This window comes from Cebus imitator, unplaced genomic scaffold (assembly GCF_001604975.1).
Source record: "Cebus imitator isolate Cc_AM_T3 unplaced genomic scaffold, Cebus_imitator-1.0 Scaffold115, whole genome shotgun sequence".
NCBI lineage: Eukaryota > Metazoa > Chordata > Mammalia > Primates > Cebidae > Cebus > Cebus imitator.
Window position 1 is genome coordinate 5,460,123 of NW_016107430.1, and position 14,125 is coordinate 5,474,247.

Sequence of the window (14,125 nt, forward strand, 5' to 3'; positions counted from 1 at the left end):
AATGTCCCAGAGGCTTCCTCTGCAGCTTCACTGCGTAACTCATAGCTGCAAGGAGGTAAATTCAGCAATGTGCTATGGCAACCAGGTCACTTGAGGCCCGGGGGGCTGGTGGGGTGGGCACAGTGAGAGGGGCAGGTGCCTGCTGGGCTGGCAAGTGAGCAGTGCCGGGGCTGGCTCCTCCCAGTGCGCAACCTCCCACCCAGCATAGGGCTGGCACTGAGTGGAACCTCCCTCCCAGAATAGGGCTGGCACCAAGTGGGCGGCTCTGCTGGAGACACGTGACTCAGCCTGACCTTGAAATTCCCCCTCCAGCTGATGCCCTGCACACCCACAGCCCCCTCTTCCTGGAGGGCAGCTCCTGGGACAGCCCGCCTCTTCTGGACACCCCTGCCTCGCCCCCTCAGGCCTCAAGGTTCCAGCGCCCAGGACGGAGGATAAGCGAGGGCAGCTCCCACAGCGAGAGCTCAGAGTCCTCGGACGGCATGGCACCCGTGGGTGCCTCCCGCAGTGAGTGAGGTCCTTTTGGGGCCCTGCCTGATTTGGGGGAGGGGAACCTTCCTCTGGGTGGTTACTGGGTCACTGCTAGAGCTGCTGAGGGCAGGCCCTAGGGTGGGGAGAGGGTGGAGGACGTCCTGGGGGCTGCTTCTGCCTTTAGAGAGCTGAGGTCTGCTGGTGGAGACCTGGACAGTGGTCCAAATCCTCACTCAGGCCCCAATCTGAGCTCTCACCTCAGAGGAACCTTGACTTCTGACCTGGACAGAGCCGTGAACGGACCCTGGCTCATTTCAGAGCTCTGACCTTGAAGAGAGTACAGACCCCTGGCCCCTGACTGGGACTGAGCTTTGACCTCAAACAGAGCCCTGACCTCTGACCCTGGACAGTGCCCTGAACTCTGACCCTGGACAGAGCCCTGACCTCTGACCCTGGACAGGGCTCTGACCTCTGACCATGAAGGAAGTCCTGAACCCTCCAGACACAGACTCAGCCCCAACTTCAGACAGAGCCCACTGGGAACTGCCATGAGCGGCAGCCCTGGGCGAGACTGTGGACTTGTCTGTGGCTCTGGCCCTCCTTCCTGGGCACGGGCTTGGAGCACACATTTTAGGGGATGGCTGGTGGGTTTCGAGAAGGAGAGAGGAAGAGCAGCACATTTCCCAGGCTTTCTTCAGGCCAGGGGGCTCCAGCCCAAACCTGTGCCCCGCGTGATGCTTCTGCCACCAGTCTGTGCGATGGAGACCCCATGACCCTCTGGTTGAGGCCCGGGCCGGCCACGCATCCTCACCTTCCTCTCGGACCCACAGTCACAGCCAAGTGGTGGGGAACCAAGAGGATCGACTACGCCCTGTACTGCCCTGATGTCCTCATGGCCTTCCCCACCGTGGCCCTGCCCCACCTCTTCCACGCCAGCTACTGGGAGTCCACGGACGTGGTCGCCTTCATCCTGAGACAGGTACCGCTGCCGCCATTGTGGGCCTGCCCACAGGACCCGAAGGGGTGCCGCCCTTCTCTATCTGGAGAGGAGGCTGTTCTTGAGCAGTGTGCAAGGGTGACAGTGTGTGGGCTTAGTCCTCTGTGAGCGTTGCTGCAAGGGATAGCAAGGACGTGGTGGTCCCTGGAGAGGCATGAGGAGTCCGAGAGTATATTTTAAGATGGGCGTATTAAGCATATTTGGGTGCTAAGAAGAGTGGTCTAGCAGAGGCAGTGTAGTCAGTGCTGCAGGATTGAAAGGGGAGCATCACTGGAGCAGCGTCCTCAAGAAGCATGGAGGGGCTGGGATCAGTACTCAAGCTAGTCTTAGGGAAGGGCCACCTATTAGGCTGGGCATGGCGGCTCACGCCCATAATCCCAGCACTTTGGGAGGCCGAGGCAGGTGGATCACCTGAGGTTCGGAGCTCAAGACCAGCTTGACCAACGTGGAGAAACCCTGTCTCTACTAAAAATACAAAATTAGCCGGGCGTGGTGATGCATGCCTGTAATCCCAGCTACTCAGGAGGCTGAGGCAGGAGAATCGTTTGAATCTGGGAGGCAGAGGTTGCAGTGAGCGGAGATTGCGCCATTGCACTCCAGCCTGGGCAACAAGAGCAAAACTCCGTTTCAAAAAAAATAAAAGGAAGGGCCACCTGTTGTAACAGGGAAGGCAGAGAGTGGGGACAGAAACAGTTGGCTGCCAGGTTTGGGCCCAGGAGGCAGAGACTTCTCTCAGGAAGGGAGCCAACTGGGAGACTACTTTGGCATCAGCTTCCAGGACAGGAGTGCAGGGACATGGGTCCTGGGGTCTACAGCCTCCTGATGGTTCCAGGCTGTGAGGTTGGGGGATGGCAGGGGCAGGGCCCAGCTGGTCACAAGCTGGTGGGCGCTGACACCCTGGGAGGGAGGCAGAGGAGCCAGAAGGCCTGACCAGGGGGCCCTGCTTGGCTCTCGGCCAGGTGATGCGCTACGAGAGTGTGAACGTCAAGGAGAGTGCCCGCTTGGACCCCGCAGCACTAAGCCCTGCCAGCCCCCGAGAGAAGTGGCTTCGTAAGCGGACCCAGGTCAAGCTCAGGGTGCGTGCATTGCTGGGGTCACATACAGCTGGGACTGTGTCCTCCGGGAGGTGGGGCTGGGCTGGGGGCTGGGGCATCTGCATGGCAGGTCAGCACTTCGATTTGCCCTCAGAGCTTGACACTGAACAGGCTGCTGGGACTCACACTCAGGTGAGGCCCAGGTACTGCAGCTGCAAAGTTGTGTGAGTTACTTCCCCATGGCCTGGTTCCACAGTAGCCCTGAGGGCAGAGGTCCAAGACACTAGGGTTGGTGAGGAGATACCTGTTATAGAGCAATCGCTATATGCCAGACTGCGGTAGATGTGGACTTGAATCAGAAAGAGTCCTGGCGCTCAGCCTCACTTACCATAGAGTATGGCCTGGTATGATATTTGATAGAGGGAGGCACAGATTAAGACAAAGATGGAAAGAAGGATTGTCAGGGCAAATCATTCAGGCCTTCTCTGAAGAGGGTCCTCTGTGGGGTTTTGAAGGGTGAATAGGAGTTTGAGGTGCATATATTTATTGATCCACTCAGCAAACAATCATCAATGCCTACTCTGTCTCAGTCGTTGTCCTAGGGAGTGGGGTATAGGGTTGTACAGACACAGCCATTGCTATGGTAGGCACCTCCAGTCTGGTGACAAGACCAGACATGGACCCCAGGAACAGTCCTAAGAGGTAGAAGGAGATCAATCCTTCATGAATCAACTCTTTTTTGGTAAACATATTTATTGAGATAAAATCCATGTATCCTATAATTTACCTATTTAAATGGTACAAATCAGTGGATTTTAGTATTCACAGATGTGTGCAACCATTACCACAGTCTGTTTTAGAACATTTTCATTACCTCCAAAAAGGTCTGTACCCTTTAGCTGACACTCCCTCACTTGCCCTGAGCAATCAGGAACTGACTCCGTTCCTGCAGATCTGCCTATTCTGGACATTTCATTTCAATGAAATGATGTAATGTGTGACCATCTGTGTCTGGCTTCTTTCACTTAGCATACTGTCTTCAAGGTTCATCCACGTGGTCGCTGTGTTGGAAATTCCTTTCTGAGGCTGAGTAATATTCTGTTGTATGGAGATGCGACGTTTTGCTTATCCATTGGCTACCTGATGGACATTTGGGCTGTTTTCACCTTTTAGCTACTCTGAATAATGCTGCCATGAACATTCGTATACGTTTTTGTGTTTTTCATTTCCCATATGTTTTCATTTCTCTCGGGTATATGCCTAGAAGTGCCATTGCTGGATCAAATGGTAACTCTGTTTAATCGTATAGGGAACTGCCAGACTGTTTTCCACAGTGACTGTACCATGTTACAGTCCCACTAGCAATGTATGAGGATTCTGATTTCTCTACATCTTCAGCAACCTCTGTGATTATCTCTCTCTCTGATTCCAGTCGTCCTGGTGGGTGTATTTCATTGTGGTTTTGATTGCATTTCCCTAATGACTAGTGATGCGGCATCTTTTCAGGGGCTGATATTCATGAACCAGCTGTTCCCTCCCCCAGACAGCACACCTGGAGGGAAGCCTATGTCCCCTACTTGGCTGAGTGTCTCCAGGGCAGGGCCCACAACCTGTTCATCTCAGAGACCCATGCAAATGAGGTGTCTGTAGATATCTGTTGGATTGAATTAAAATGTGTGGGAACCGAAAGGAGGCCAAGAACGTATCTTTGAGGAGTCCGAGGAGTGCTTCTTGGGGAGGTGATCCTGAGCCTAGTCATAGTGAATGGGCTGGAGTGAGGGGGAAGAGGGCCGGGGATGGCACCGAGAGCCAGTGTGGGGGTGGGGTGGTGGTGTGAGCAAAGGCCTGGAGGCTGCTGCAGAGCTTGGCAGAAAGCACCAGAAGGTGTGGACAGGGAGCAGTGGGAGACAAGCTTGAAGAGGTGGTTCAGGCAAGGCTTGGAGGGTTAAGCTCAGGGTCTGGACTCCACCCAGAGGGCACTGGGGAGCCAGGGAGGGTGTTAATAGATCTGTGCTTTATGTTTTTTTGGTTTGTTTGTTTGTTTGTTTGAGATGTAGTCTTGCTCAGACTGGAATGCAGTGGTGTGATCTTGGCTCATTGCAACTCTGTCTCCTGGGTTCAAGTGATTCTCTGTCCTTGGCCTCCCCCTTAGCTGGGACTACAGGCACATGCCACCATGCCTGGCTAATTTTTTGTATTTTTAGTGGAGATGGGGTTTCACCGTGTTAGCCAGGATGGTCTCGATCTCCTGACCTCGTGATCCATCTGCCTCAGCCTCCCAAAGTGCAAGGATTACAGGCATGAGCCACTGTGCCTGGCCAGATCTGTGCTTTATAAAGACAGAGGCGCTCTTGCAGGGACTGCCTTCGAGTAAGGAGCTCAGTTAGGAAGCTGTTAGCAGCACCCGGGCCATGTGGTTGTAGGGGAAAGAGGTGGCCAGCATGATAAAGGAATGGTCACTGGATTGAGAGACGGGGTCTTGGAGGCCAGGCTGGGAGTCAGGGCTGGTAGGGGCCAACACAGGCCTCAGAGCTGCAGAATGAACTGAAACCAGAAGTGAAGAAGAGTAGGGATGTTGAGACAGTCACTGATATCCTGGATAATCCTGGCGGGGCTGGGGCTGAGGCTGGGGAATTGGGCAAGGGGAGAATGAAACCAGGAGGGCTGTGAGTTCGTTGCTAAGCGGTAGAGCAGGTGCCGGGAACACAAGGCTTTGTTACACTCTTCTCTCTATGCTTGGGCATTTGAAATTTTATCTAAAAAAAAAAAAGACAGATGGTAAATATCTGTTGGATGTGAGCTGTGATGTGGAAGAAAGAATCAAAGGTGGCCAGGCAGTTTCCCGACCAGGCGTCTAGAGGACAAGGACGGGCTGTGAGGCCGGTTGTCCCCTCAGGGCCGAGCAGAGTCAAAAGCAGAGAATGTACAACAGCAGGAAGCCCAGTGCTCCTTGAAGACAGCATTAGGGGGACTCATGCTCTGTTTTTCTTACAAGTTCCCTGGGACCACATCTCTGACACTCCAGCGGAAGTGAGTAGGGAGACATGATTCAGTGGGCTTAATGGCTCTGGCCAGTCTGAAGAACACTGCGATGATACAGCAAGGTTGAGCCTGCAAAGGCTGAGCTGGCTTCTTTCTGTCCTTCCAGAATGTGACGGCTAATCACCGGGCCAACGACGTGATTGCCGCTGAAGATGGCCCCCAGGTCCTGGTGGGGCGGTTCATGTACGGGCCACTCGACATGGTGGCTCTGACTGGAGAGAAGGTACCCGGGGCTGGGCATCCCCTCCTCGGCCCCTGCACCTGCACCAGGTGCCTCATGGAGCCATATGGCATGTGGAGTGAGGGTTCCAGGAGGGCCGAGATGCCTGGGGTGGCCGCACAGGGCCGGAAGCCACTCGCCTGCCTGGGCAGGCCAGGGAGGGTGAGCAAGGAGGAAAGGATGGGCTCAAAGCATCCAAGGATGAATGAGGAGCCAGGGTGGCAGGAGCCAGGGAATGTCAGGCAGGGACATCAGCCCAGAGCTCCCCTGCCCAGCCCCTCTGCCAAGCCTGCAGCCTCTCAGCCTTCAGGAAGTCCTGATTCCCTTCACTGCCACAGGTGGACATCCTGGTAATGGCAGAGCCGTCCTCAGGCCGCTGGGTACACCTGGACACGGAGATCACCAACAGCAGTGGTCGAATCACATACAATGTGCCGCGGCCCCGGCGCCTGGGGGTCGGCGTCTATCCTGTGAAGATGGTCGTCAGGTAAGACCCAGGGGCCGTTCTCATGGGGGTTTCTCTCCTTTCCATGGCCCTTCCAGCCAGGCCTGTCCAGAAGATGGGGTCCTTGAGGCTCCTTTGACCCCCATCTCTGTCTGCGTGGACAGAGGTAGCTGGGAGAGGTCACTAGCCGTGGCATCAGGAGATGCCACACAGGTGCTCTCTGACCTTGACCCACCCTGAGCTCTGACCGCAGCTCCAGGCTGACCTCTGGCTTCAGGCTCACCTCTGACCCTGCCTGCACGGCTGACCATAGGGAGGTTCCTTTCAGGGGCGACCAGACCTGTGCCATGAGCTACCTCACGGTGTTGCCGCGGGGCATGGAGTGCGTGGTGTTCAGCATTGACGGGTCCTTTGCGGCCAGCGTGTCCATCATGGGAAGCGACCCCAAGGTCCGGCCGGGCGCAGTGGACGTTGTCCGGTGAGTGCCGCCTTCCATGAGGGATCTGTCTCCCTGGGGGGCAGGAGCCAGCAGTCCTGGGGGAAATACTTTGTTTTTCTGATTTGCCCTGGGAATTCTATTGATCTCTGGGGCTGTGAGCTGAGAAGTCCTGGCTTTACTTCTAACAGTAATTCATTGAGTGTCCTTGGGAGAAATCTCTCCTGCTTTCTAGACCTCAGCTTGTCTGTTTCTTCCTCCCTCCCTCCCTCACTTCCTTCCTCCCTCTTTCAATTCCTTCCATTTTCCTTCCTCCTTCCCTCTCTCCCTCCACTCAAGCATGCATCCACCACTTTCTGAGGCCCATTATGGCCAGGCTGTGTGCTGAGCACAGATGCAGAGTGAGCTCCTAAGTTGGAGGAAACTCAGTCAGGTGGGGAAAATAAGTCGCAGGCATGAGAAACTGTAGCCTAGGGCTCCAAGTGATCAGAACCTCAAGAGTAGGAAGATGCCAGGCACTGGAAGTTCTTGGGGGCTGGAGAGTGCCCTGCCTCACCCCAGTGACCGTGATGGCTTTGGGGAGAGAAGAGGTAAAAGGGAGTTCTAAACCTGGAACGTTCTAAACAGGTAACAGCAATGGAGAGCTGGGATATGCCTGTGAGCACGTCCAGCACAGACATCTTGGTTTAAGTACAAGGACATAGAATGCACTCTGTGCCTGTAAGCATGGCATATTTAACAGCTACCTAGGACAGGGCTTGACAAAGAGTTATTAGCACACTTATGATTTATTCTTTAACAAGAAAGGAAACTTTAAAGAAGAACTTTTTTACTTCCCACAACAGGGCTCGTCCAGGGGCAGCAAAGCAGCTCTGGGTGGGCTGGAGGATCCCATATGCAAGGGCAGAGCAGGGACATGGCCACAGAAGCAGAGAGAGGCCTTTAGGCTCTACCTCAAGGCCCTGGAACCTGGAGATGCTGTTAGGCAAAGGAGTGCTGGGGTTAGATTTGTGATGTATAGAGATCACCATGTAAACACTGCAGAGGATAATAATAAAGCCAAGCACACCATGCATGTTTGGGATTAATTCCTTTCATCTTTAGGACAACCTCATGGGGTGGTTAATATTATTATGCCCCTTTTAAAGATGGGAACAGTGAAACCCTGGGAGGCTGAGTAATCTGTCCAGGGTTATATGGCTCAGGTTAGATGCCGGTAGGAATGGTGGGGGAGGGAAAGAGGCTGCCCAGAAGGCTTTTGTAGTGGCCCAGGAGAGAGATGGGGCCCAAGCTAAGGATGAGAAGCATGGCTTCAGTGAGAGGGCTGGGGAGGGTAAAGAGCCTGGCCTGGTGAAACCATAAAGCTTGCTCCCTGGAGGAGGAGGAGGGGGGATGGAGGCACAGGGAACAGGGAGGAATGAAAGGCACCTGTCTCTGGCTCTGAAGTGGCTGTGAGCAGGGGGGCAGGGGCGAGGAGATGAATTTTGATATAGGCATGCGGTGCCTGCAGGGCCATCGAGGGGGGATGTCCTGGGTTCAACCCGGAGAGGGGATTCAGGGTCCCCTGTGTTCTCTCCAGTATGCCTCCGGCTTGTCTCTCTGGCATCTCAGGAGGGCAGCTAAGGGCAGGGTGGGTTTTTGGGCATTGGGTGCCTTGTGCTGGGTGGGGCTGGACCCTCCTGATGCCATCTCGCCAGGCACTGGCAGGACCTGGGCTACATGATCCTTTACATCACGGGGCGGCCGGACATGCAGAAGCAGCGGGTGGTGTCGTGGCTGTCCCAGCACAACTTTCCCCAGGGCATGATCTTCTTCTCGGACGGGCTGGTGCACGACCCACTGCGGCAGAAGGCTATCTTCCTGCGCAACCTCATGCAGGAGGTGAGTGTCCAGTCCAGGGCGGAGGCGGGGGCAGGGGCAAGGGCTGCTCTGCGGCTTGAGAGCGTGACCCTCCTCCACACCACGCCCTGCCTTCCAACCTTCCTCTCTACCACTCCTGCCTCCCTCCACCCGGGTGGGGCCTCATGGATGTGCAGTGTGCAAAGTCCATTCCTGTGGATCTCGCTGGGTCCTCCAGCAGCCCTGAGAGGTAGGTATTAGTCTCGTCACTGATAGAGGAGAAAGGTGAGGAGTCAGAGGCTTGCCCTAGATCTGAGTCAGACTTTCATCCTTTATCTCCTGACTCTCTACATCTGGCCATTCATCCAAAGGACATTTAAGTGTCGATTGCGTTCCTTACTCTGTGCTTGTTGGGGCTGCACAGAGACAAACAGAACGGGGAAGAGGGGGCAGGATGTTCTTTTCATGACCCGGAGCTATGGTTCCCTCTAGCAGCACCTGGGAACTCAGAAGTGCAAATTCTCTGCCCCGCCCCTCTACAACCCTCTTAGATCTACTCAATCAGAAACTCTGGGGAGGGGCTCAGGAACCTTTTCACAAGCTCTCCAGGGGATTCTGATGCACAGAAAGAGTTTGAGAATCCCCGACCTAGAGCAGAGCAGGAGTTGACAACCAATGACCAAATCCAGCCCACAGACTGTTGATGTGATTGTGAGCTATTGTCTCCGTCCATTTCAAATGGACGAAGACAATCAAACGAATGGTACTTCATGACATGAAAATTACATGCATTTCAGTGTCTCTAAATAAAAAAGTGTGACTGGAACTCAGCCAAGCTCATCTGTTTACATACTGTCTATGATTGCTTTTTGCAATACAACAGCAGAATTGAGTAATGGTAACACAGTGCGAAGCCTGAGACATTTACTATCTGGGCTTTCCAAGAAAAAGTCAGCAAATCCCTGGTCTAGAGGAGGAAGGACATGTAAATTGACAAGCACTGGTGTGTGGTTGGAAAAAGACCCTTTTAGCAAACAGTGGAGAAACGACTTGGGTTTGGCCATGGAGGCCAGGGAAGGCTGGTAACTTTTGAGCTGAGTCTTGAAGGATGAGTTTGTCAGGTAGACAATAAAACAGCCTGTGCAAAGGCACAGAGGCAGGACAGAGCTTGGGACGTTCTCAGAGCTGCAGGCATCCAGGAGTGGGGTAAATGCAGGCAGGGTTACACCCAGGACAAGTGGGAGCTGAGCCCTCAGAGATCATCAGGGGCCCAAACTTGGCAGATCCTGAAAACCTTGGAAACCAGGCCAAGATCATAAACTCTCTGCTGAGGGTAATAGGGAGCCGTGGAAGAGTTTAAAGCAGGGAAGTGGCAGTGTTTAATTTGGCTTGTAGAACAATCCTATCGGTGGCTGTGTGGAGAACAGATTGGGAGCTGTTGCCCAAGCAAAAGACAGGAAGACCATAATCCAGGCAACGAGGACCACAGGATGGAGAGAAAAGCAGGGACAGGATTAGGAGGTGGAATTGTTAGGACTCAGGGATGCTGGGATGCAGGGAGTGAGGAGTTGAAGATGCCTGCGCTGGGTGACCAGGAGGTATCCAGGTGCTGCACACCTGACCAAGGTCTCTATGGAGGCAGAGCCTGATGTTCTGCTCACCAATACAGCTTCTGGATTGGGGGATGATGCCCTATGGTAGGGACTCAATAACTGTTGGTAGAGTGAATGAATGAATGAATGAATATGAGGGGACACGAGAGGAGGACCAGGCTAGAGGGAGATGAGCTCAGCTGTGGATATGTCAAGGCTGCTATGGCCATGGGACCTGATATGGCTTAGGGGAGGTCTGGGCTGCAGGTGGAGACTGGGAAACGACGCATGGGACAGATCAGTGGAGCCCCAAGAGGGTAGGCGAAGCATGAGAAGAGAAGAGGCTGTGCTGGGCCCCCAAGAGCAGGACAAGGAGCGGCTGAGGAACCAGGAGGAGAGTGAGAGGGGGAGGAGGGCCAGGAGAGAGAGGCTCCAGGTATCTGGAGAAGAGGGGTCAAGGAGACAGTGTCCCTCTTGCCAAGGGTGTGGGATGCTGTGAACTGTCCACTAGACAAAGATTGACCACCGGGTGACCTTGGTGAGGAAGGGACACTTTGGAAGGACAAGGGGGTAAAAGTAGTAGAGTGAGGAGCAGAGAAGGTGGGTGTCAGCTGGGAGGTTCATGAGGAAGGTAGGCAGGGTCGCCAGAGCTGGAGGATCCAAGTTACAGGAGTGAGCTCAGGTGAATGAGAAGGTGGAAGGACCAGACAAAAAGAGGCTGCTCCGTCCTCTGAGCCAAAGGCCAGCTGGGAATAAACCAACCATTGAGGGGAGGGGCAGCGGGCTGAGGAAGCCCTCTCCTTGGTTCAGCATCGAAGGCAGTCACCTGCAGGATGGGGTAGGTCCCAGGGAAGGACAGGAAGAATATGGAAGGTGAGAGCTGCGTGGCTCTGCCAGTTTCTTTAGCAGCTCTTGGTGGGCAGCGTGTACAACCAGACAAGGGGGCTGGTGGAAAAGTTCCAGGGCTGAGATTTGGCCGGGCAGGTGTGGGAGGAGGATGAAGGGGTGAGAGACCCTGGGGTGGAGGCAGAGGGCACAGGGATGCCACGGGTCACTCAGTCAGGTTGAGGAAGGGGCAAGGCAGGAAGGTGTTGCAGAAAACACAAGCGTCGGTGAGGCTGAGAGCAGCCAGGTGGGGCTGGCAGAGAAGTGGAGGGGAGCGGGGGCAGAATCCCTGGGCGGAGTGGACATGTGGAATTTCACAGTTTGAGGGGCAGGTTCTGAGTTTGGTCCTGGAAGTGATGGCCACTGCCATCAAAGAAGGTGCAAAGCTGCGAGGCTGGCTGGGAGGTGGTAGGTCCTTCACATCACTTGGACTGTGGGTCCTCCCGGCAATGGTGGCGCTTGGGAGGAAGGAAAGCTATGACCCAGGACCAAAGTCTCCAGTGGGTTGGGAAGAGCATGATTGGGAAAAAAGAGGATGACATTGAGGGGAGGCACACATCGAGGGGCAGCTGGGGGGCCGGCACCTCACAGGAGGAGGTAGTTTGATCCGGTTTCTCTCCAGGAGGGGAGGGGAGGGTGATGGTCTGGAAGTGTCCCTGGAGCAAGGTGGATCTTGTGCAGTTGTCTGAATTGAATTGGGGATTCTGGGAAGGTCCTGTGAGAGGCATCGGGCAAATGGCAAACCCCAGTGTGGAGCAGTGTGGACACACAGGATCAGGAGCCAGGCAGAACCGGCCTCCCGTCCTGGCTCTGCGAGCCAGAAGCCTGAACTCGATTTCCTAATCCACAAGGAACACTTTGCTTCATTGTTCCTTAACTGGAGTGTGCTGCTGCTGGAGGGGAGGGGGTCAGTAAAAATGCTGTGGTCACACCTGCTTACCAGCAGAGCCCTCTGCTGGGCCTGGGTGCAAGGAGGGGTTGCCACTCGGGGGTTCATTCCTGACACAGGGTGGCCTCATGGCTTGGAGTCTACCAGAGTGCACATAGAGTCCCCAAGCAGGGGCTCCCTGGGGTTGGCTTGGGAAGGCTTTCTGGGGGATGGACTGGCCTCACTCTCCCTCCATGGCCTACCCTGTATTCCAGTGCTTCATCAGAATCAGTGCGGCCTATGGCTCCACAAAGGACATCTCTGTCTACAGTGTGCTGGGCCTGCCAGCCTCCCAGATCTTCATCGTGGGCCGGCCCACCAAGAAGTACCAAACCCAGTGCCAGGTGGGTGGAGGCTGGGCTGGAGGTGGGGAGTTGGGAGGGAGGTCAGGGAAAGGGATGGAGGGTCATTCATTCATTCATTCATTTGTTCATTCCCCCATTGGCTCATTCATTTATTCAACAAACACTGCTGGCTGCCTGCGTTGGGCCAGGACCTGTGTTGGGTGCAGGGGAGAATCCCAAGTGGAGTCAGATGCAGCATTCTTCCGTGCAGTGGGGAGATGGACACATTTGCAGTTAGTGACAGTACAGTGTAGCAAGTGCCATGATGGATGACGGGGAGCACAGGGAATTGTGGGGCCCTGGAGAGGGGCCACGGACCCAGACTCCAGGGCATGGCTGGATTTTGGGAATTTGAAGGAATGGTCCAAGAAGGGCCTGAGATTGAGAAGAGTATTTGTGGCAGAGGCAGCAGCAAAAGCCAAGGTCAGGAGGTGACAGAGAACATGTATATTCTGGGAACTGCCAGTGACTCAGCTTGGCTGCGTGGGATGTGAGCCGGAAGGTAGGGGAGGGGGCTGGAATGGTCAGCACAGCCGAGATGGCCTGTGTGGGGACTCTTGTCAGAGGGTGGGATGGACAGGGGCATGAGCAGGTGTGTGATTCAGGAAGCTCCCTCAGGCTGCAGGTGGAAAGAAAAGCCGAGAGGGAGTTGAAGGGAAAGTGGAGGGTCTGAGAGGCATTTTTTGGTGGGAGATGGATTGGATTTGGTAATGCCCAGATCAGATGTGCGGGATGAGAGAAAGGGAAGGCGGAGGCCAGCGCCTTGGTCTGTGGCTTGGGTGACCATGTAGGAGGTGACAGTATTGGAATCACACAGCAGGGGGAAGGGAAGGAGGGGACCTCCCTTTGAGGCATGTCAAGTGCGTGGTTCCTGAGAGTGAACTGTGGGTAGAGGGCCAGGAGATGGTGGCGTCTCAGAGTTGGGAGCTCAGAGGTCCCACTACTCACACTCTAAAGTGCTTGGGCATCACCTGCGGATCTTGTTGACATGCACATTTTGATTCCACGGGACTAGGGTGGGGCCTGAGGTTCTGCCTAGCAAGGGGCCAGGTGGTGTTGATGCTGCGGGTCCATGGACCACACATCGAGTAGTGAGATTCTTCTCCGAGCTAGCCGGAAAGACTAGCAAGGAGGGTAGTGATGGGGCTCCGAAAAATGACAATATGCATGGAGAGGCCGCATGATGGGAGGGACTTTGCAGGATTCTAGCCAGCCAAGCGACAAGGATGGGCACTTCCCTACCATCAATAATCCAGAGTCCAAGCACCGTGGCTCATGCCTGTGATCCCAGTGCTTTGAGAGGCAGGATGATTGCTTGAGCCCAGGGGTTGAAGGCCAGCCCTGGCAACACAGCAAGACCCTGTTTCTACAAAAAATTAAAAAATGAGCTGGGTGTGGTGGCATGTACCGGTAGTCCCAGTCACTCAAGAGGCTGAGGCTGGAGAATTACTTGAGCTGGCGAGGTTAAGACTGCACTGAGCTGAGATTGGGCCACTGCACTCCAACCTGGGCAGCAGCGCAAGACCCTGTCTCAAATAAATAAATAAATAAATAAATAGAAATAAAATAAAATAGAAAATCCAGAGGAACTGGTGTGACCCATGGGTACGGGTAGAGGTGCATGCTTTTCCAAAGTAGGATGGGGACCCTGGAACAGTAAAGAGCTCCTGGTTTCCCCAGGGGTTCCTCAGAGAAGCTGGAGGCACCTCAGTAGGGTGTTCCCAGGAAATGATGGGGACAGGATCAGGATCAGGGGCCTGCCCTGCCCCTCTGCCTGACTCCCATCCCCTCCCCTCCGTTCTTCTTCATGCTCTCCCCTCCCCTCCCTTCTTCCTCTTGCTCTCCCCTCCCCCCTCCTCCCTTCCCTCCCCTTGGCATTCCTCCCCTCCCTT

General features: G+C 54.8%; 1 protein-coding gene across 2 annotated transcripts in view; it reads left to right on the forward strand.

The window, feature by feature from the left end:
- The window catches only part of PITPNM3 (PITPNM family member 3), a 105,575-nt gene that overhangs the window by 90,082 nt on the left and 1,368 nt on the right, over nucleotides 1-14,125 (forward strand). For both annotated transcript variants that reach the window (XM_017538862.2, XM_037742130.1), the window contains exons 12-19: nucleotides 313-507; nucleotides 1,302-1,450; nucleotides 2,428-2,544; nucleotides 5,651-5,767; nucleotides 6,103-6,251; nucleotides 6,538-6,687; nucleotides 8,343-8,526; nucleotides 12,105-12,233. In XM_017538862.2, the coding sequence (XP_017394351.1) occupies nucleotides 313-507; nucleotides 1,302-1,450; nucleotides 2,428-2,544; nucleotides 5,651-5,767; nucleotides 6,103-6,251; nucleotides 6,538-6,687; nucleotides 8,343-8,526; nucleotides 12,105-12,233 (1,190 nt within the window). The remainder of the gene's footprint in view (nucleotides 1-312; nucleotides 508-1,301; nucleotides 1,451-2,427; nucleotides 2,545-5,650; nucleotides 5,768-6,102; nucleotides 6,252-6,537; nucleotides 6,688-8,342; nucleotides 8,527-12,104; nucleotides 12,234-14,125) is intronic.